The sequence below is a fragment of the Denticeps clupeoides genome, chromosome 5, assembly GCF_900700375.1.
Source record: "Denticeps clupeoides chromosome 5, fDenClu1.1, whole genome shotgun sequence".
Taxonomy (NCBI): domain Eukaryota; kingdom Metazoa; phylum Chordata; class Actinopteri; order Clupeiformes; family Denticipitidae; genus Denticeps; species Denticeps clupeoides.
Window position 1 is genome coordinate 22,731,771 of NC_041711.1, and position 20,959 is coordinate 22,752,729.

Sequence of the window (20,959 nt, forward strand, 5' to 3'; positions counted from 1 at the left end):
CATGTATGTTTTTAAAATGTTATCTGCTCTTGCATCTTTCTCTGCAAACCTAAAAATGTCCGGACACGCATACACCGCAAGAGTATTGCTCCGGTGATTGAACGCCTCAGCAGCCATGTGAATCTGCCCTAAAACTCACCGCCTGTCTCCATCTTTATTTAGGGATTGTCTAGGTTGAATTTAGCATCAGTCAGACCCACACAGGAAGTAAACAAATGCAGCTGTGCTAATATTTATCATTTTTACATGTCACATGTTAATCATTGCTTAACATATACTTATAAATATGTTAATTTTGACTGCCCTAGCCTTTATTCAAAAAGGAAACATATTATTTTGTCACACAGTGCAGGTGGCAGAGTATGGCCCAAGCCAGATATTTTGCGCTTATTTAGCATGCCGTTATCCACCAAATGTCCACCAGACACATGTAAACATGGCAGTAAAATTTTATTCTCATGGTGCAGTCAGTGTCTAGAAAAACTCTCCGATAATAATTTTTCATTTTTTTTTTCAGATGTAACATACTTGCTCAATGGGTCAAAAGTGGCAGTTTATTTTAAATAATTGATATAATTTGTATCTTTGTCATACATCTTGTGCGTAATACAAGAAAGTACCTGGAAGCCATGCTGTCCAATATGAAAATATAACACCGACCCATTCACCCATTCCTAAAAAAACTTTTTGCTTGGCACAGCAGAAAAAAGTATTAATACAGCATTACCCCATTTATTCCCAGTATGACTTAAATATCTTAAACTATAGTCTATTCAATAGTCTAAAAGGGTGGTAGTAGTCTAGTGTGTAACACACTTGCCTATAATCCAGAAGACCCAGGTTCAAACCCCACTTGCTGCTATTGTGTCACTGAGCGAGACACTTATCACACTGTTTGCATGGTGGATGCATTCTATCAGAGGTGACACTAAGAAAGTAAATGTAACTATTAGTTTTTTCATATGTCTGCATATGTATAACTTTTTGATTTAACTCCACTGTGTTCAGATATCTTACTTTATGCAAAGGAAATCTACAAATCTGTTCTTTTAAGTTGGCTTGACATATCTTCTCTACACTTTCTTGTCTTGTGATCCCCCCAGCAACACTTCCAGTATATTATCTTTTTTCTTACATGTATCCTGATTCTGCTGCTGATGTATTTATTTGCTGAGGCTGCAGTCTGTTGAATTAATCTGGGCTTTATTACAAATCCCAGTTCTCTGTGTTTGTATGTGTGCATAGGACATTTTAGAGGTCCAATATAATCCTGACATTTTCTTTAATTATAATAAGCACATTTATTCATTTAATGCTATTAAATGTCTATATATATATATGCTATTAAATGTAAATATATATATATAGAGTCTTATAGTCTTCAGTCGAAAAGGAGGACTTTTACTTTTACTGGAGTAAAAAGGATTGTGTGCATCGTTCACCACTGGTAACTGCAGTGGTATTCCTTGGCTCACTGCTTGGGGGGATGGTCCAACCAGCTTCTTAATCATTTTTCCCTGCAGTGCTGACTGAAGAATCTGGTCTTGTTTTCTCCCCCTATTGTGCTGATAAATTCCCTGTCCTCGTATGTATCCATTTAAGTTTCATTTGCGCCTACTCAGTACATTTTGGCATTGTATTACATGTCAGTGACGCTCATCTGCATAATACGACAAGAGTCCACTTGAACGCCAGTGCCCATGCAAGGCATAGATGAAAGCTTGGTGAAATTGCTGTGCTGAAAGGCACTCATGCAAAAAATGTATCTCCACACAGAAAGTGTAATAGATTAAAGGTGCCTCTCAGCAGGATGGCCTTCTTCCACACTGAGATCAATAGGACAATCAGGATTCAGGCAGAGGCTTTCCGAGTTCCTCTGATTAAAATGCTAGGGGGAGGGTGTCTGTGGTTTGCAGATGTGACTGGGCGTGACCTCAAAGACCCAGACATATGCTGGCCACATAAACCACCCCTCCGTGTATGATTCGGCGGGACACCACACATTTACATTTACAGCATTTATTAGACCTACAGTCAGTAGTTACAGGGACAGTCCCCCTGGAGCAACTCAGGGTTATGTGTCTTACTCAGTAGCACAATGGTAGTATGTGGGGTTTAAACCTGGATCGTCTGGTTCCTAAGCTCAGTGCACCACTTCATCAGTGTGTGTGTGTTTTCTTGGCGATTCAGTGGTAAATTAATTTGTGCATAATATAATCAAAGTTATCATTTATTCGCCTTTGTGCGTAAATAGCTTTTGCTGTGCAGAAAATCACCCTTATCACTACATGTTTCCATGCTACAAAGTGTTCAGGGGTTTCCAATGTTGGCAAAATATACATAATATATTGATGTATTTAAAGCATGTACTTTGTTTCTTCAGCCAATATTTTTCACACAATATTGTGTTATGTCTGCATTTGAGATGTAATTTAATGGCATAGTTTGACAATTTGAACATTTCTAGATTCTGCTGCAGATTCCTGCAGCATGCTGTATACATTTATGATGTTCTATTCAACATCATAGCATTGACTGTTCACACCTTCCTTTTTAGTTATTTTTAGAAATATGTGACAACCACACAAACCTCCCACAGGCTCGTCAATCTGAAATGTGTTTTCTGAAGTATGTTGAGCTAGGGGCAGGTATAAACTGCTATGTTTTGCAGGATGTCACATGATGTAGGGTGTTATTAGCCTAGTGGGTGAGACACTCGCCTATGAATCAGAAGACCCAGGTTCAAACCACACTTACTACCATTGTGTCCCTGAGTAAGACACTTAACCCTGAGTTGCTCCAGGGGGTGACTGACCCTGTTACTACTGATTGTAAGTCACTCTGGATAAGGGCGTCTGATAAATGCTATAAATGTGAAATGTAAAATGATGGGACGTGGAATGGCACGTGCCTGTAAAACCAGTTACTGGTGTTTGGAACCTATGATAAGTGGTTTTGTTTAAGCAGTGCAAGAGAAGGGGAATCCTTCAGTGTAATTCTTCTGCCTCTTTATTGTATCTATGTTGACTCCAAGTTTGGAGGCTCAGGATGTGTTGGGGGGATTCTGGGGGGACAAGTTATTTTCTATAAAGTGGCAGTCATGTGGCCACTGGGTGGCGTTGTGGCCTCTGTGACCTGAGCCAGGGTACTAAGAAGATTCTTTTGGAATTGAGACCTAACCCTTGATGACTTTGAAACATTTAAACTTGATACGGCCTCTTTCTTCAAACAACCATCATTCCAGGCAGGGTGATGGCGCCATTGCAGACAGAGGAGGCTTTGTGGTAAAAGTGTCCTGGGATCATTCTGCTCCTTTTGGAAATCCCCTCCATCTCCATGGCACAGTGAAATTGCCAGGATTATGACAGTAATGGAATCCTAAATGCCAGTGCCTCCACAGGAAGACTATATGAATCGAAGGGCTTTTCTTGATGACAACATTTTATCCTCTCTTTGTCTTGTTCTCTTTATCATCTCATAGATTTTATTCACACTGTTACATTCATCTCAAGTCTATTTTTCTAAGTTCTACGCACTTTTAATTGGTTTATGAAATGGACATGATTTTGAGGATTTGGGGTTTGTCAGGTTTTAAGTATACATCCAATTGAGACCCTTTTACTAAACAACTGGGTTTGTTTAAACATAAACTAAAAAGAAAATCAATATGCATTTACCTTACTGCTAAATGGTACTATGTTGCCTATAAGGGAAAATGCCTATAAGGGAAAATGTTCAAATCCATATTAAATTTCACTTAGCTTTAGCATTTTCTTTCACTTCAAAGGTATAATTTACAAAAATTCAGTATGAATTGTCCAATAAAATATTGGCCTCAATATACGTGCATGCATGAGAATCACAGATCAGTTTATTATGATCAGGGCTTGTGTCACGATTGGGTGAAGCTGGAGAAGCACCTGGCACCAGTCTGCATGACAGCAGGGCAGTTATAAGGAACTTCTGAGCAGCCAATCGAGGCTGCAACATTTAATGCGGACCGTACAACTTGTGTGTACAGTTGTTGAAGCATAACAGATTAGCCACCATTGTGCAATTACATCAAGCTGTGAGATCAAATCTCTCCATCAGATGACCTCATTTGTGTGAAAATCCTGAATAAATTAACCACCAAACTCAGACAAGTCATCAGTGCAATGGGTTTAGTGCGATGAGAAATGGGTTCATCTTTAAGTTGGGGTCATATTTTATTTACCAGATATTTCCCCAGGATATTGAATGTGTGTACGTGAGGAAATATAGAAAACTGAAATATCCTAAACACGGGAAAATAAGGATGACTAGAGCCATAAAAAGCCAGCAAACAGGAAATCAGGAACGACATGTTACAACCATGCCACGTCTGAAGAAGGGCGAAGCACAAACGTTGTGTGACGTAGGGTTTCCCCTGGTACGAAGACCATCAATGGAGTGTGACACAGACTAACACTTAAATGGTCCTAACCAGCAGAGTCTTAACAGGCATCACATGTAGGTAATTAAGACATCGAATGCTGCCGTCACGGTTATACGTCTGAATACAAGAGGGTAGTCATAGTAACCTGACAGAACAAGACAGAAGAAATGTATTATTCAAAACCTACGCTGTTTTCAAAACCACATGCTGTTACAAAAAAAAAAAGCCAACAACGTCATAAGTGAAAATATAAAATGTTATAAAATATAAAGGTGGACTGGTCTTTTAAGTTATGATGGTGACTTGGTGGGAGAAGATGGCAAGTCGGAGGAGGGAGTATGATGCCTTGGGCAATTTTCTCAGCCAGAACCTGAAGCTCCTGCATTCATGTGGATATTACTTTGACACGTACCACCTACCTGAAGATTTTTGCAGACCGCAGCAGCAACGATATTCCCTGATGGTGGTGACTTCTTATAGCACCCAAGCACATGGCAAAAAGGTCTTCTCAGCCTGATCTGTAGATTCTGTAGATAATATCCTGGAAAAACAAAAAAACAAATCAAGAGTGACCACAAGAATCCCAGGGCTGTCAGTCCACAGACAGGGATGACAATGACAATGGCAGTGTCTCACATGTACTCTTTTTTTTTTTTTTTTTTCTCTCACTCTCTTACAAACATGCGCACACATACACACACTCCAGTCTCTGCAGTGGTGGCCTAGTGGTTAAGGAAGCGGCCCCATAATCAGAAGGATGCCGGTTCGCCTGTCATGGCTGCCCACTGCTCACTCAGGGTGATGGGTTAAATGCAGAGGACAAATTTCACTGTGTGCACCGTGTGCTGTGCTGCTGTGTATCACATGTGACAATCACTTCACTTTATATTACTGTGGACATTCACTGAAGAAAATGTCCAGCACTGCTTTAAATAGAGTTACTAAACATAGTAAACCATAAATTCTTTTTTATCAAATATATCATTTATCAAGTAAATTTTATTGATAATATAGACAGCAACTAATGAAAATATTCCATCCTCACTTCAACAATCTGTGTGTGTGTGTGTGTGTGTGTGTGTTTATTGTAGGTGTGCTTCCAGGAACACTGTACCCTGTCAGTCCTTTAGAATCAGTGACGACGTTGGAAGAGATCAGCAGGGATCAGCAAGGATCAGACAGGGAGCTCTCTGGCTTAAACACACTTCAGCAAGATTTATGGGCCTCTTCGGCGATTAGCTGTGCGAGCTTTTCCTCTCATCCGCCATCTCAGGACCGCTGGGACACCTGCACACACAGAGTCTTTACATACTGTGGTCTTTATTTACACACAAAAATGCAGTTTTTAACAAAACTGCATTATTCAGGGTCTGTGCTCACCAGCAAATAGGTCCTGAGGTGGCAAAGTAAAATGCTCCAGGTATTGTCCTTGACAAAAGACAAAAGTCCTTTTTTACTCAAAAAAACTATTCCAAAAGGTGATGTACTGAAATTTAAAGACTCTGGGCACTATTTTCGACCTGACTGTATGAGCAATGCTGGGGCTTGTTTGCCAGTGTGAGGTCAATGGTGTCCTCAGAATTTAAACAAATAGACAAAACAAGAAAGTGTTTCGTAGTTATCTGGATCTTGAAGAAGAGAACTAACTACTATTTTTGTTGTTGTTTTAATTATGTCATTCACTTGCTTTGATCATGTGCATTACTTTTTCTGTTTGACTTAAATCCATCAATATGTCGCACACACAAATATCTTTAAATGTCAGGGCTGGATGCTGGGGCCGCATTCGCAGACATACAGTGCCCACATGATCATCGCGAGAGTTAAATAACAGCTGTAACTGTTACGTGGGGGGAGAGTCAGGGCCAGGCCCGAAATCGACAGTGCAGTCCGTTCAGATGTAGCCGTGCAGTGAGAGCAGTGGTCGGTAGTGGTCGGTAATCAAAAAAACCAATCCAGCAAACTGGGGTAATCCACAAAGCGAAGTCCGGAGATGACCAGGGTCATGAAAAAAAAGACAGCAGTAACAAAACTCCGCATTGGTAGTTTTTATTTACTCTTCCTATTGAGCTTATGGTTGCTCCCCCTGGCAGGCGTCCCCTGCTGAAGCGATGGAACAGCTGGCACAGTGACATTAAAGATTGTGATTCGTTATTGTTTTATCTATTTATGGGGCAGTGGTGGCCCAGCCAGTAAGGAAACGGACCGAAATGTTCAAATCCCGAAACTCCAAGGTGCACTGAGTTTTCATTGAGGAAGGTACGGTGCCTATGCACTGCTCCCGGGGCGCCTCTCATGGATGCCCGCTGCTGACATGGGGATGGAGTAATTGCAGAGCATCACAATGACAAAAAAAATAATCATTTTCACTTATTTATATAAATCTGAAGGATGACCATGACCTTACACTTATTGTAGAGTGCCAGTCTGAAAAACTGCCCTGTATTGTTGTTGATGCTGCAGGCTGGACCCTTTACATGCTTGAATTAACTGCCATAATATCACAGTTAAAGCATGCTGTGCAGTGGTGGCAGTTTCTTGCAGCTTGTCTCTTCATAGGAGATGATTCTGCCTGCAGGTCTTCTTGGCTGCACCTGCTTGCTGAAATATTCAGGAATGTCCTGATGAAACGTTTGAGGGCAGAAGTTGGAGTTTTAACCAGTGCGCTGGGCACCAGCTGGAAGAGCAGGGCGCGATGTGAGGGTGTGCAAGATTGCCTTTTGTTCTCCAGATAATGGGCTTGAATCTCAGCCTAGACCCCGAACACATAATTCGATTAACGGCCACTTTCCAATAATCAGCCATGGCAAAGAACAGCAGAGTGGTTTCCAGCCAGTAAACGACAGGATTCATAACTTTAGCACAGACATAGACAACAGCTTGCCAGGCCTGCATTATTATGGGTCTTAGATGGGCCTTTCCATTACCAACTACAAAAGGTAAAATTAAAGAATTATGAGTTAAATATTAAGAATTAATATTACAGCGTATGATGTGAAGCATAATAAGTGTTTGTAGGTTATTGTAAATTTAAACCGTCATTACAGGATTACACACATGCAGTGAAAAAATCTTTTAATATTGTTGACATTAAATATTTCCACACTGATTTATGAATCACCAGGGCTCGATGGATGGGATTATGGGGAATCAGGGATCTTCTTCTGTTGTGCTCACCATGTTTATCTGTGGATTGAGAAGTGGTCCAATCATTGCATCAGTTCCCTTGGTGATCTTTGAGCTGTCATATCAAGGCCATTTTATAAGAAATAGGGAACACATTTGTAGCATCGTTCAACATAATCACCAGTGGTCCATTTTTAGAAGTACCCATTACCACCTTGCGCCTCTTTTTTGTGACAAAATATGACACGATGGGACTTTTCTACCTCGGTGAATCAGCATAATATGCAGAGTCAATCCCTTTGCTTTAGTGACCTCCAGATTCTCTCTATGCATTCTTTAATTTCCTCAAGAGCACTTTGCTGCGTGATAAAGCTGTACCTCAGCCATTTGCCGTTGTTTTCTATTAACCAGACCCTCAGGGAAGGGAATTTAGCTGAGGCACACTCATTCTCTCTGGGGTCATGAACCTTTTGAGCCCTGCAGCCTCCATTTTTCGGCATAAGACAACAGAAGTGATCTTTCTACAGAGCATTTTGACCAGTTCTCCTGCAATAACTGAACTGAGTAATCCTTTATTTGTCCTATTAGCCCTAATTCTTTGTGTCCTGCAGATTTCATCTGGCCTTATGCTTAAAAACCCTTTACTTCAAACCCTGAAAGATGGAAATGTGCTGATATCAAGAGTTTCTGTTCAAACATTATTAATACAGTTTACCGCCATAGGTGTTAAAGTCAGTAATAAACATTGCTTCATCAACAAAGTTTGAATATATTGAATAGATTTCATCTCCCATTTTTTAAAGCTTAGGAATTTGTAAAATAGGGTTGTAGTAGCCTAGTGTGTAACAGACTCGCCTATGAACTAGGTTCAAACCCCATTTACTGCCATTCCCACTAAATATTAGACATCTTATGGATGAGCATATCATGACTATATTGCATCTGTCTCTTTTACACAATGTGAAAACTATTTTGATGTCTAAGGGTGGTTACAGCCTAGTGGATAACAGACTCGCCTAAAAGGACCCGGGTTCAAATCCCACTTACTACCATTGTGTCCCTGAGCAAGACTCTTAGCCCTAATTTGCTCCAGGGTCTGTCCCTGTAACTATGTATATATTGAAATATTGAATTACAAGTATTAAATTCAAATGTTATTCTGAATTCACTTAGCCATAAATGACAACATACAGAACAAGGTTAATTCTAACATTCTACATTTAATTTTGCATATTCTGTGATAAAACCATGAGTGTCTCCAGGGGGACAGTGTTGGCCTAGCAGGGCCGTGGTGGCCTAGCGGTTAAGGAAGCGGCCCTGTAATCAGAAGGTTGCCGGTTTGAATGCCGATCTGCCAATGTTCCACTGAGCAAAGCACTGTCCCCACACACTGCTCCCCGGGCGCCTGTCATGGCTGCCCACTGACAATCACTTTACTTTCTTCTTCTTTTTTTCTTTATTAATGCATGCAAATCTATTTGGAGGTTTGTGTTTAAAATCCCTCATCAGCAGGTTGTATTTCAATTAATTACAGAGATGCAGTTTTGACTAAACATCTGGCCAGGTGCTGAAGAGGTAAAGCTGGGAAGTGAATAGGCCTCATGTGATTGTTGTCTGTCCTTGGGCCATGTTTTATTCATGACCTTCTGCTCAATCATCCCACTTCTTCTGAACCATTAAAAAGGTTTATGGAGAGTTTTTGCATTTAATAAATAATCATGCTTACTTCACTGCAGCTGACCCATGCAACGTGTCATAACAATGATCAGAGATAAAGTACAGGTTGTCAGGTTTTGTTGTGCCACTCGACATGCTACGTATTGTCTTTGACCTGATCTGTTCATACTGGCCTTGATCAAGCCTAAATAAGTTATAGGTTGTCCTGATGTGCTGGCTCTCCTGAGATGTCTCCCCAGAATACTTTGCGCTGCCTTACAGGGAAGGGAATGTTACATGAAAATAACTTTGTTTAAAATTTCATGTGCATTAAGCCTGGACCAAATTATTAAAAACATGTCTGACAGGGCAGCCATGGAGAATTCTTTGATGCACCTTAACATCAGTGACAAGTACAAAGGCCAGGGCCCCATAAGATTAAAATCTACCTCAGATTGAGGGGAGCTGAAAAATATCGCTGTAAAACCAGCATCCCACTTCTGCCTTCCACATGGTCAACTTGATATATTATTCCCCACATACAGTTTTAAATATTAGGTTACAGACACATTAATTATATTTACAAATACAAGTAAAAAGCAATAAAATCATAACCTTTAATATGGCTATAGAGAGGAATGTTGAACCTAAAAGTTTAGAAACATGCAATATTCAACATTGATTGATTAATTATTGTAGACAGTTTTTATTTAACTACAAATCAGCTAGAAAAAAAAGGTCATAAATTGTATGGTAAGATGGGTAATAGATGCCATTAATCAGTGATTGGTCCCTGTGTTCTGATGGAAAATAATTTCTCATCTTCATAGTGCTTCACGAATTCCCCCTGCCTGCTCAAGGTCATGATACTGTGTTTACTTAATTGCCGATACACTTGATTATCTTCAAAATATTGAGTATGAAAATGCAGCATTCTGCCTTGCATTTTAAGAAGCCCGTCTTGTTTAGCATTCACATCAAGCTTGTGTGGTGGTGCTACCTTTTGTAAAGGTTACTGGTGTTTTTTTCCATTATTTTAGAGGAGCATTAGTATATATTCAGATGAAGCCACTTCCACATTATATTTCAAAATATGATTAAAAAAAATCTCTCAGAAGTAAACATATTTTTGCTCGGTTTTTATTTTGTCTTAGTTCACCTGCCAGTAACATATTTGCTTTTATCCTTGAGGGACAGTACTGTGGGCCAACATTTTCACCACAATTGTGCTATCTGGATAATTTGAATGATCAATTTGAAAAATGCTTTTGAGCAATATTTGCTGTGAAGCTATTGTTTGTAAAATGGTAAGCAGATCTCTAGTTGCCCACTATGAATATTTAAGATATTTGCTGTCACTTTCAATAAATGTACTCTGTGAACTCCAAAACACCACCCAATATTTATAAAGCTTGATCTGATCAAATAGAGACACACCCAAACAGCCTGACATTCAGACACAGACCTGACATTTCCGTCATCCCCTCAGAGCAAACACTTGAGTTAAGACAAAACCATGTGAGAAAATCAATTCTCTCTGGCTTTGAGAGATCAAATGAGAAAACAGATTTTTTTGTATAGTCAATTGTCCTGTATCTTCATTCAGTGTCCTTAAAAGTTTGTAGTCATTTTACTGAAATTGTGTTTCTATGGTTAAAACAACACCAGACGTCTACTAACTGTATGTCAGCTGAGGAATGATGAAACAGTTCAACATGGTTGTTTTTTAAATTATTGTAACTGAGCTATATGAGCTATGACACAGATTTGAAATTCATCCCAACCAGAGACTATTAGTAATTGTGCAATATATATACACAGGGTTGGTGTACCTATAATGTCACCTCAATAGGTTTCTCTTATTATTCAAACATGAATATATCATTCAATCATATCTCATGAAAAATGCCCATAGACTCCAGTCTCCCATGTTTCATTGTTTAATTTAAAGACACTGATACATTAGAATAGTGCTCATTATTAGCTAAAATATCTGCTATTGTCAGCATTTTTGATGTACCCATCCACTGATCTTCTGGGTTCTGTGATGCAGCTGCTGTATTTGTTCAGATGCCACAGTTCTTAGCTTTACTCTTACAGGTGAGCCGGTGGCTGTCAAGCTGAAATCCAGGGCCTTACACCAGAGTCTGTCAGCATATCCATCTTGTCCTCAGGGCGCAGAATGGCCCTCTGCTGTTCCAGTGCCTGCAGCACATGATGCACATTCTTCTTGAACATCAAAACCATCTGCACCGAGCCATATGGAGGCAGCAATAACTGTAAAAACGAAACATGCACAGGGGCACTTTTGAGAAAGAGAAGAAATAAAATGAGGGGAAACTCTTCAAAATCATATTACATCATGTTGAAATGTTGGAGAGGACTGTGGAGAAGTCTGGAAATTTTCTATTTCATTTGAAGTGATCTTTTATTACTGCTGTCCACCCCATGCTTTCCATCTCATCTGCAAGTGACACTGTTCAATTCAGTGAAACGCTCTACATGGCAGACAGTGGATTAACAAAGCTGCAGCGTAACACGTGACCCAGAGTGCGCTTCTTTAATTTATTCTCATGGTTGTGATCGTGACTTTAATTAGACTGGCCTGGCATAAGGCATAGCCTGGAAGCAAGTAGCGTACTAGTATCAGCTGGCAGCTGGCCACAGTCTTGCTAGTGCAGTTGGAAATGATTATCCAGCAGTGCTGTGCTGGCAGCCTAAACTCAACAAGCTACACAAAGCAGCGTACTTTCACTGCTGACCTAAAGGTTGCTGCGTTTGGAGTAATTTGTAGTTTAAGGTGGAAAGGAACCCCCCCCCCCCCCCCCTAAGACTGCTTAGCTGCCTGCCTGTATGACGCTGACCCCACATTTGTTTTGTGCAAAGTCTATCCATTATAAAATATAATGGCACTTATTGCAGACATCTGTGCGTAATGACATTTTAAAAGCATTACAAAAAGCTGCAGAGTGAGGGCATGAAGTAAACAAATGAATAAATTAAACTAAAAAAATGATATATATTTATAAAAATGTTAGGTTCTAGGTGCTGCTGGTACGTTCAGCTCGTTTTGTGCCGAAACAGAAAGTAACGGGAAGCGTGTGCCCTGTATTTCCCCACAGCCCTGTGCAGTGCGTGTGGGCTGGCTGATTAAGTCGAGCGCGTAGCCATCTGTTTTGGGCTGTGGCCAGTCACTTGGGCCCAGCAGCACAGTGTAGAGCAGATGTACGGGTCCTCCAGCATGGACCACCGACAGCTCAGAGCTTCAGACTGAAGAGAACGGAACAAAGGCATCTCCGTCAGAGGAGAGCATGTCGGCACCCAGGAAATGACTTATTGTGTCCAAATACCCTCACAGCTCGAGCAGCTTACCGTCTGGTTCCGTCTGCTTGAAGTCCTGATCTAAACAAAAGTGGTTAAGTAGGACAAGTTTAAAAATTCTTAACAAACACTCAGATATTCCCACTACTTATATAGACACTGATAGTGATACTTAGGCAAAAGCAAAGGCTTTGCTTTATGGATTTAAATCAATATCGCAAACGATCTGACCATGGTGGTCAGATTTTCTTTCTTTGTTTTATAAGATATTTGACAGACTTACATGCATTTGTTAGGAAACCGCATGAATAATTGATGGAAGAGTTAAGAGAAAGTGGGGACAAAAATGTGATTTTATTATTATTACAGCTACGTAGCTGTGTTAGTAGAAAACAAGGAGAATATTGTTGTGGAAAATAAGGATTTCCAAACTCTCAACTTGGTGATGCAGAATTTATTGAGGGTTATGCCATCGCCAAAGCCATTGCAAAATCCCTAGCAGGTGAACTGTATAGACTTTCTTTATACTGTTGTCTCCACTCAGCAGGATGAAGTGAAGCTGTTTATACTTTAAGCTGTTCATAGGACTCCTCAGGCTGAGAGTCACATCCCATGATTGAACTGTCAAGGACAAAATGTACAGAAAATAAGAACATGTGCTTCTCATAACTTTGCACATATATTTAATCTATCCAAAGAACACAAGCAAAGCACCGTCCTTTCATGGCTGCCCACTGCTCACTAAGGGTGATGGGTAAAAGCAGAGAAGACATTTTGTTGTGTGCACCGTGTGCTGTGCTGTGTATCACAATGACAACAACAACAATTGTTTCTTAAATTGGCCAAAATCACATACAGTAAGTCGCAATGGGCTTTGACAGGCCCTACAGTTCACTTGACCCTTCTGCACACAAGGAAAAACTCTAGGAGAGAGAAAAAAGAAAGGAAGAAACCTTGGGAAGGAGTGATACAGAGAGGGACGCCCTTCAAGGGTAGAGTGAGCCTGCAGGTGGTGTCAGTGCAGGTTTTGTGATGGTTTGTCCAATAAGAGAAAACTAACTAGGACAGCCTAACTAAGGTGAATTTAACACTGTCTGTGCTTAACAGGGTGACTGTGTGATAAAGTGGACTTAATAAGTGACACTGTGTCTGGGACTTTAACAGAAGACCAGAGAAAACAGATGTCTTTTTAGTTTATATTTAAACACTGAGACTGAGACGGAGTCTGAGTCCCGAACACTGACCGGTAAGCCATTCCACAACTGCGGAGCTCTATAGGAGAAGGATCTGCTCCCAGCTGTGACCCTAATCCTAACCCTGCTTTGGGTAACAGTAGTGACCCCGCACTCGTTGATCGCAGGGTGTCTGGCGGATGGTTAATAACTAAGAGTTCACTCAGGTAAGGTGGAGCAAGACCATTTAGAGCTTTATAGGTCAAAAGTAGGATAGTCAATCCTAAATTTGATGGGTAGCCAGTGCAGTGTTTGTAAGACTGGGGTGATGTGGTCAAATTTCCTAGTTCTAGTTAGAAATATATATTTCAAGACTGTATTTATTAAGGCTCCAGCAAACATTTCTTTACCAATTTTTTATATTTATGCAGATAATTATTTTTTAACACAGCAGCATTTTTATTTTGATAAACAATCAGTGAAATACTGCAACATTAACTTTAATGCAGGATTGTGGTTGGTCAAGTGCACTGTTCATTGCTACCTATGGGCGTTCAGAGGGGTGCAAGTATAAAACTGATATAAATCTGGAGCTGGACCTTCAAAGATGATAAGCAGACACTTTATTTCCACTCTATACACATACATAGAGGTTCAACAAAATAAACACAGAAAAGGAAGTTCTTCAATGCAGGTCTTTATTAGTGCACCTATGGAGTGTGGATGATGTCCTGTAACACTAGAGAGATAATACATATCTAAATGAATAAATAAGGCAACAAGTAATATTTTTAATTGGCAAATAAATGGATTTGTCACTGAGTTTATTTAAATGATCACTTTACATTTACTGCTTCAAATTTCCTTCAAATCGTACACACTGATAATTTTATGGCACTTGCTGTCCTGCATAGAGGCACCTTTAGGGAAAAAAAGAACATAGAAACTGACTATGCTGACAAATTTTTTCTTTCTTTTGTGTACTAACTCTTCAACCCATTCCATTTGCACCTGGCACATTCATCTATATGCATTTTCATAAAGATTTGGGATTTACATTCATCCCATTTAGCGGACACTCTCAACTGCTGTTTAACACAAAGGGATTTCTGAACTAGTGCATTTTCTAAAAGATTGGGGATTTTTGAATCAAGTGATTTAGATGAGGTGTTGTCATCACCTTGTGAATGGTTTGATGAGCTTCAACTGGGTGAATTTTGTGAAATTAATTCATAATTTTGAGGGACTAAATGACTAATATACAGCATGCAAAATTTAACACATCATCAATTGGTTTCAAATTGGTTTCTAATGGTGCTATTGAATCATCAGATGTCAGGAACAACCCATCCAATCCACATAAGCAAATAAATGAATCCATACATATTCATAAATTAAGTTATGTGTAATAACGATAATAATAATGGAACAACGCAGGGGGAAAAGTATTGAACACACTTACTGAAATGTATTTATTTTTTCCCCTACACAAACAGTCTTCAAATCCTGAAGGTTCCTTGGCTGTATGTTTTGGATCATTGTCTTGCTGAAATGTCCACTCTTATTTTATCTTTATCATTCTTTATCAAGAATGCCTATGTACATTTTTCCATTTATCCTTTCTTCACCATGCCACAATGTTCGCGCCTCTTTTAAGGGTGACATGCAGTGCCCCTTGACCTCCAAAAAGGGTTTTGCCTCTAAACAAGAGTCTTATCTGACCAGACTTTATTCTCCCAGTATTTCACAGGCATGTCAAACTGTTGTTCAGCAAACTTTAAATGTGCATGAGCCTGTTGATTCTTCAGTTAATGTGAAGTAATTGTCATTGTGAAACATTGCAGCGCAGCACACACAACGAAATGTGTCCTGCATTTAACCCGTCACCCTTGGTGAGCAGTGGGCAGCCATAAAAGGCATCCGGGTAGCAGAGTGTGGGGACAGTGCTTTGCTCAGTGGCACCTCGTGGTCCAGGATTTGAATTGGCAACCTTCCAATTACAGATCATGGCTCCAACAGTGCTTACTGGAACCTTCAGTGGTTTAGAAATTCTTCTTTTTTGAAACAATAAGAATGGGACACCATGATAATGAGACACATTAGTACAGGCCATCAGTGGGGACTGAGCCAGCTGATATTAATTTGCACTAAGTGGCTGGGTTGCTTTCTAATTATTCATAGATTTTGGATATATTGATAGATTTCGTTTTTTTCATGTGTTCTATACATTCCCCGTCATTCAATTTTATTACACATAACTTAATTTATGAACATCTATGTTTGATTTCTTTGCATGTTTAAATGTATTTTCAATAGCACAAAAATAGCATTGGAATATATTTACTTGGTGACTTGTTTTTTTCAATACTTATTTTACCTGCTGTATATTGTGAATTATTGAATTAGCAAGACTGATTCTACTGATTCGTTCTTAATCTGAATTAGGGGGTGAAACATGGAAAGATCTAATATAGGCAGGGCTGATGCCCTGCAGTACAAAGGTTGGTAGCCCTTGCACTAGAGGTTGCTGGTCTTTCGAGGAGACAGACCCGCAGAGTGCAGTTTGGTCAGTCAGCCAACAGTATGGTTTTACACAGAATCCTTGACTTGGTTAAATTGTGCTGTTGCAGATAATTGCACATCATCACACCTCAGCTTTTATATAAATAAACGGTCTGGTCAATAACATTAAGATGTCTGCTAGGAATAAAAACGGGGAGGTTGGGAAATGTTATTAATCAGCCTTAAGATTAGCTCTTTAGTCATATAGCAGGAATCTGTCACAAACCATTTTCTTACACATTAGCATAAAGGCCTATTAAGCAGCTTATTCTGCACAGAGCACTAATAACTAATGTGTTATGAATTTTTAAATGTTAAAAAATATGTCCAAGTATATCCGCATAGCTCCTCACTTCAAATACTCCTTGAAATGTACTATTTAAACAGATTTTTCTTTGCCTGAGCAGGGAGTTTATATATCACCATCACTGGAAACCTCACAGTCACAGTCAAATTCCACTGTCCTGTTGACGAGTCACACCATCATATCCAACACGGCCATATAAAGAAGAAACACAATGAAGCACAATATAAATTTCACACATATTTCAGACTGTTCATTTCAATTTCACATAATCACACAATTATTTTTTTACATGGGTTACTACAAGATTTGAAAAGCCCACCACTACTCTGTGCTTGAAAGGTTTAAACCTGTACATGTATCACCGTGCTGGTTTATACACACACTGGCTGAACTTTCCTGACAAGACGACTTTTAAACTAACTTTGAATTTGGAAAAAAAAAAATCTGTCTTTGCATTTAAAGGAGCTATGTGTAATACCACAATACCACAAACATATTTGGTCATTTTTTAAATCTCCTTGTCCTTGTGTACTCCACCCTCACTGTGCCTTTCCAGCTCATCTTGTTGGATTACAGAGATCACTACAGTGCCACAGTCTGCTATGAGACAACAAATAATGAAGCAAAATAATAAAGCAAATGTATTGACCATAACAAATGTATTGACCATAACACTGCTCCACTGAACAGAGGGTTTCATGTCTTGGGTCATGGATTTCTGAGCAAATGGAATGGAAAAAGAGCAGTGATCCTCAACTCCGGTCCTGGGCACCCACAGGTAATAGCTGCACAACACTCTTGTGTTGAGGCAGTGAAGAGTAAATCACTCAGAATGGATGTTGACTAACCTTGACTTACTTAACTTTTTTTTTACAATTCTAACCATCTTCAATGGTTTCATAATTGAGCAATGTTGCATACTGAGTTAACATAAATAAGAAGTAGCAACTGATTTGTGGAAACGTGACGTGACAAACAATGTACACACCACGTTAGAAAACCTCTCATGTGCAATCAATAATCCAGGGGCCTTTATTGGGGGCTGGTCCAAACCAGCCAGTAATGCTATTCTTTCATCTGCATGGGCTCCCAGTAAAACTACAGCTGCCTTTTTGTTTGAGACTGGCACTTAATGTGAATTTCCTCATGCCTTTTACAGCCAGTATTTTTATCTATTACTCTAAAAATGCATAGATGTTTCGTGCTGATTAGAGGTCAGATTGAACAATTATATGTACCATGTTTTTATCGTTCTGTTTAAGAATAGTCAGGCAGTCGTTCGCTTTTTGTGAAGATGTAAAAAGTACCTGTAGACATACAGACCTCAGACCTTCTTCTGCCACTCAGCAGAATTACAGATGTGAAGCAGTTCCAGTGATACATATAGCTCCATTAATGCAAAATGTTCTTTCCATATATTAGAGAATGAAAAGGAAGGTGATTATTATAAAGGATTGGTACATCTTTAAAGGATATTTACAATTAGACAGTATCACATCTTAGTAACAGAACCGTGTTAAATTACTGATATCTATGTACAAAATGTAAAAATTAAAAACAATAAAACAAAACATCAAATCGATTTTTCTTTTTGTCCTTCTCAATGCCACCTTCAAGAGCTGTGAAACAAGTACCCATTTCTGAGGGTTTAATGCATAATGCACCATGGCTCTTAAAGTCTCCAGGCTCAGGGAGGCATTGCTCTCGTCAGCGTCACTAGATAATTCCAGCTCACACGGGGGTCAGCGGTTGTCGGTCATATGAAATGCTCCTTTTGGCTTTCGCTCAGTACATAGTTGGGGTCGCTGTTGAAAGGGAACTCGGGACTTTCCTCAGGCTTACTTTCCTTCGGTTCCTGTGTTCCAAACGTCCCTTTCCGTCGATAGATAAATCTTCCTATTACGGCCAATGCAGACAGGATGACGAATATCACCACGGCGATGACACCTAGCAAAAATACATACCGTGCATTACAAAAGGGCTCTTTTGAGCAGATGAGATGAAACAATTTTCATCTCAAAAGTTCAAGTGATTGTCTCAATTGCATTTCTGCACTTTCCTTCAAATATGTCTGTGATACGTCTGTTATGGATGTAAGGATAAATACTGAGTGGTGTATAAATTTCCATTCTGCATCCAAGATAGTTTTGTCCTCTATCAGTGGCACATTTCATTACTAAGGCTAAAAAGAACAAACAGTTCTCCACTCAATTTAATGCCACATTACTCTGGTGTTTAAAAGGACAACGTATTTGGAAATTGCAGCAAACGTTTCGGAATCTGCAAATCTTTTCTTTAAACATTTAATTACTTTTGGTGTCCTTTTATGTGTGAGAACTTTTTTTTTTTTAACCAAAGAACTCTGAAGCGAGCCATTCATTTTTAAATGAATGGCGCCTTGCATTTTCACAAGAAGGTCGCAGAAAAGGGAAGGAACTACAACGGGGCAAGTCGAGAAGCAGGCATGCAGATGTGGAATGAAGAGGGAGAAGGTGATTAAGTTTGTGCGAGTGAATCAGCTGGTGAATGTGGCAAGGAAGGCTTTTCATTCCGTGGGTGTTTTACACCTGGGCTATTAAAAGGTGACACGACATGTTACGGACTCTGGTTTCCCTGTTTACCAATTAAAGCAAGTGTGACGAATCGGGAAAGTGAATTCGCTTCCTGTTACCTCCAATCAAAGCCGAGCCATTGCTGATTGTATTGACCATTGGCTCGCCAGTACCTACTGTGCCAGAGTGATCTAGAATAGAGAGAGGAAAGATGAAAAAGAAAGATAGGGAGAGAGTCTCAGTAAGAGCTGAAGAGCCAGTCACCCGGGATGAAGAGGTGACACTTTCTCAGCTCCATTGGCAGTCCGTGAAAATGCAATAATATGCAGAAGCGGAAAAGCCCAGGACAGAAGGATTATGCAAATACATCACTTCACACAGATTAATAAACTGATCTGCCACATTAGGATAATTAATTTAATTAATGAGAAGAGTGCCGCCTTTGATAAAGTTTTGCAACCGCTGCTCATGAATTATTCTTTCAGAAGAGTCTATTCATTTGGAGGAAATTCGAACAAAGAGGATAAATACGAAAACCAGACGTCTGTCTAGCGTTTCTTCAGAATGTTAGTGAAGCCGCATCACCTGTGAGGGAATGGGTGGTCTCAGAGGCATATGGATTGGTCGCTAATGACATGCCACAGTTGGACTCCTCGAGAGGACCGGAGACGATGACTGGACTGGACCCGGGATACAGGAGCGCGGCCTTCAGTGGGGCGATGGAGTTGAACTGGACCACAGACATGCAGCCAGTGAAGCCCAGAGAGTTGAGCCGGGCGATTTCAGGGTCCAGCTCACCAAACTCTATGTGTAAAGTCAGAGCACAAGTCTTTTAGAATGTGATTTTTTTTACCATTGTGCACCTCAAGAGGTGATAGTGAGCACTACTTTAGTTCTACATGGCACTGCACATGGTAGTCAGTGTTTACACTTTTATTTCTACAACAAAAAAATACCTTCATTCTTTTTTTTTTTTTTACTGCCCGCTTCGTAATCACTGTCTGATTTGATATTATAATGATGTTCTGCGGTTACTGTGGCTTTTTTTAGGTTAACAATGCCAAAGGAAGTAGGTCATGCAAGGCAAAGCAAAATATAAATGATACGGACAGCACGTGATATGATGCACAACGACTGTGTTTGCAAAAAACATAGCAGCCCGACTGCACTAACAACCTTTAGTCCCTCAGACATAATGATGCCGCACAGCATGAAGCAGAATGTAGACTAAAAGTCTCACTTATCATATTTTGTAGGCTGCACCATGCCATGTGCTTCTCAAGGCAGATTTAATATTTGTGTTTAATATAAAAATCTCTCTGTAGACAGTATATATGGAATATTTCTGCAACAAATACTCCAGCGAAGGGCTGAACCGCCCGCTAAAGGCTAAATCCTCACCCACCTTGAACTTTTCCAATCACCAGAGATTTGATGGCATTGAATTCGGTGTCGGACGTCACGTTGAAGTCCACGCTGTCGTGATGGTCAACCTGAGAGAGGCGGGACCAGTGGTTGAGGGCACACAGAGAGCTAAAAACACTGAAACTTTCATGTTTCAAATGATCACAGGCGCATTCTTCCGAGAAGCGTTTTAATTAAACCTCACCCATCAAAGTGTTTTAAACACATCATTGCTTTGCTCTTGACTCTTTGCATTCAGCTGGAATCCTAGCTGATTTCCTGGCTGAGCTGACGTGTTCCGCAAAAACCATGAAAGCCTGGACTAATTGGTGAGCTTTGCATCTCTACATTGGTCTAACAAAGGTTTGCCTGAGTTAAACAGAGAATGTTATCTGTTGCCAACATATTGTGACACGGGGCTGGTGACAATTTTCATACAGGG

General features: G+C 39.9%; 1 protein-coding gene across 1 annotated transcript in view; it reads right to left on the reverse strand.

Moving 5' to 3' along the window:
- Positions 1-16,785: 16,785 nt before the first annotated feature.
- Positions 16,786-20,959, reverse strand: part of cntnap3 (contactin associated protein family member 3) — a 70,138-nt gene continuing 65,964 nt past the window's right edge. The window contains exons 21-24 of the mRNA XM_028979495.1: positions 20,519-20,606; positions 19,699-19,917; positions 19,233-19,304; positions 16,786-18,508 (exon numbers count right to left, since the gene is read on the reverse strand). Of these exons, the coding sequence (XP_028835328.1) occupies positions 18,318-18,508; positions 19,233-19,304; positions 19,699-19,917; positions 20,519-20,606 (570 nt within the window). The 3' untranslated portion in view covers positions 16,786-18,317. The remainder of the gene's footprint in view (positions 18,509-19,232; positions 19,305-19,698; positions 19,918-20,518; positions 20,607-20,959) is intronic.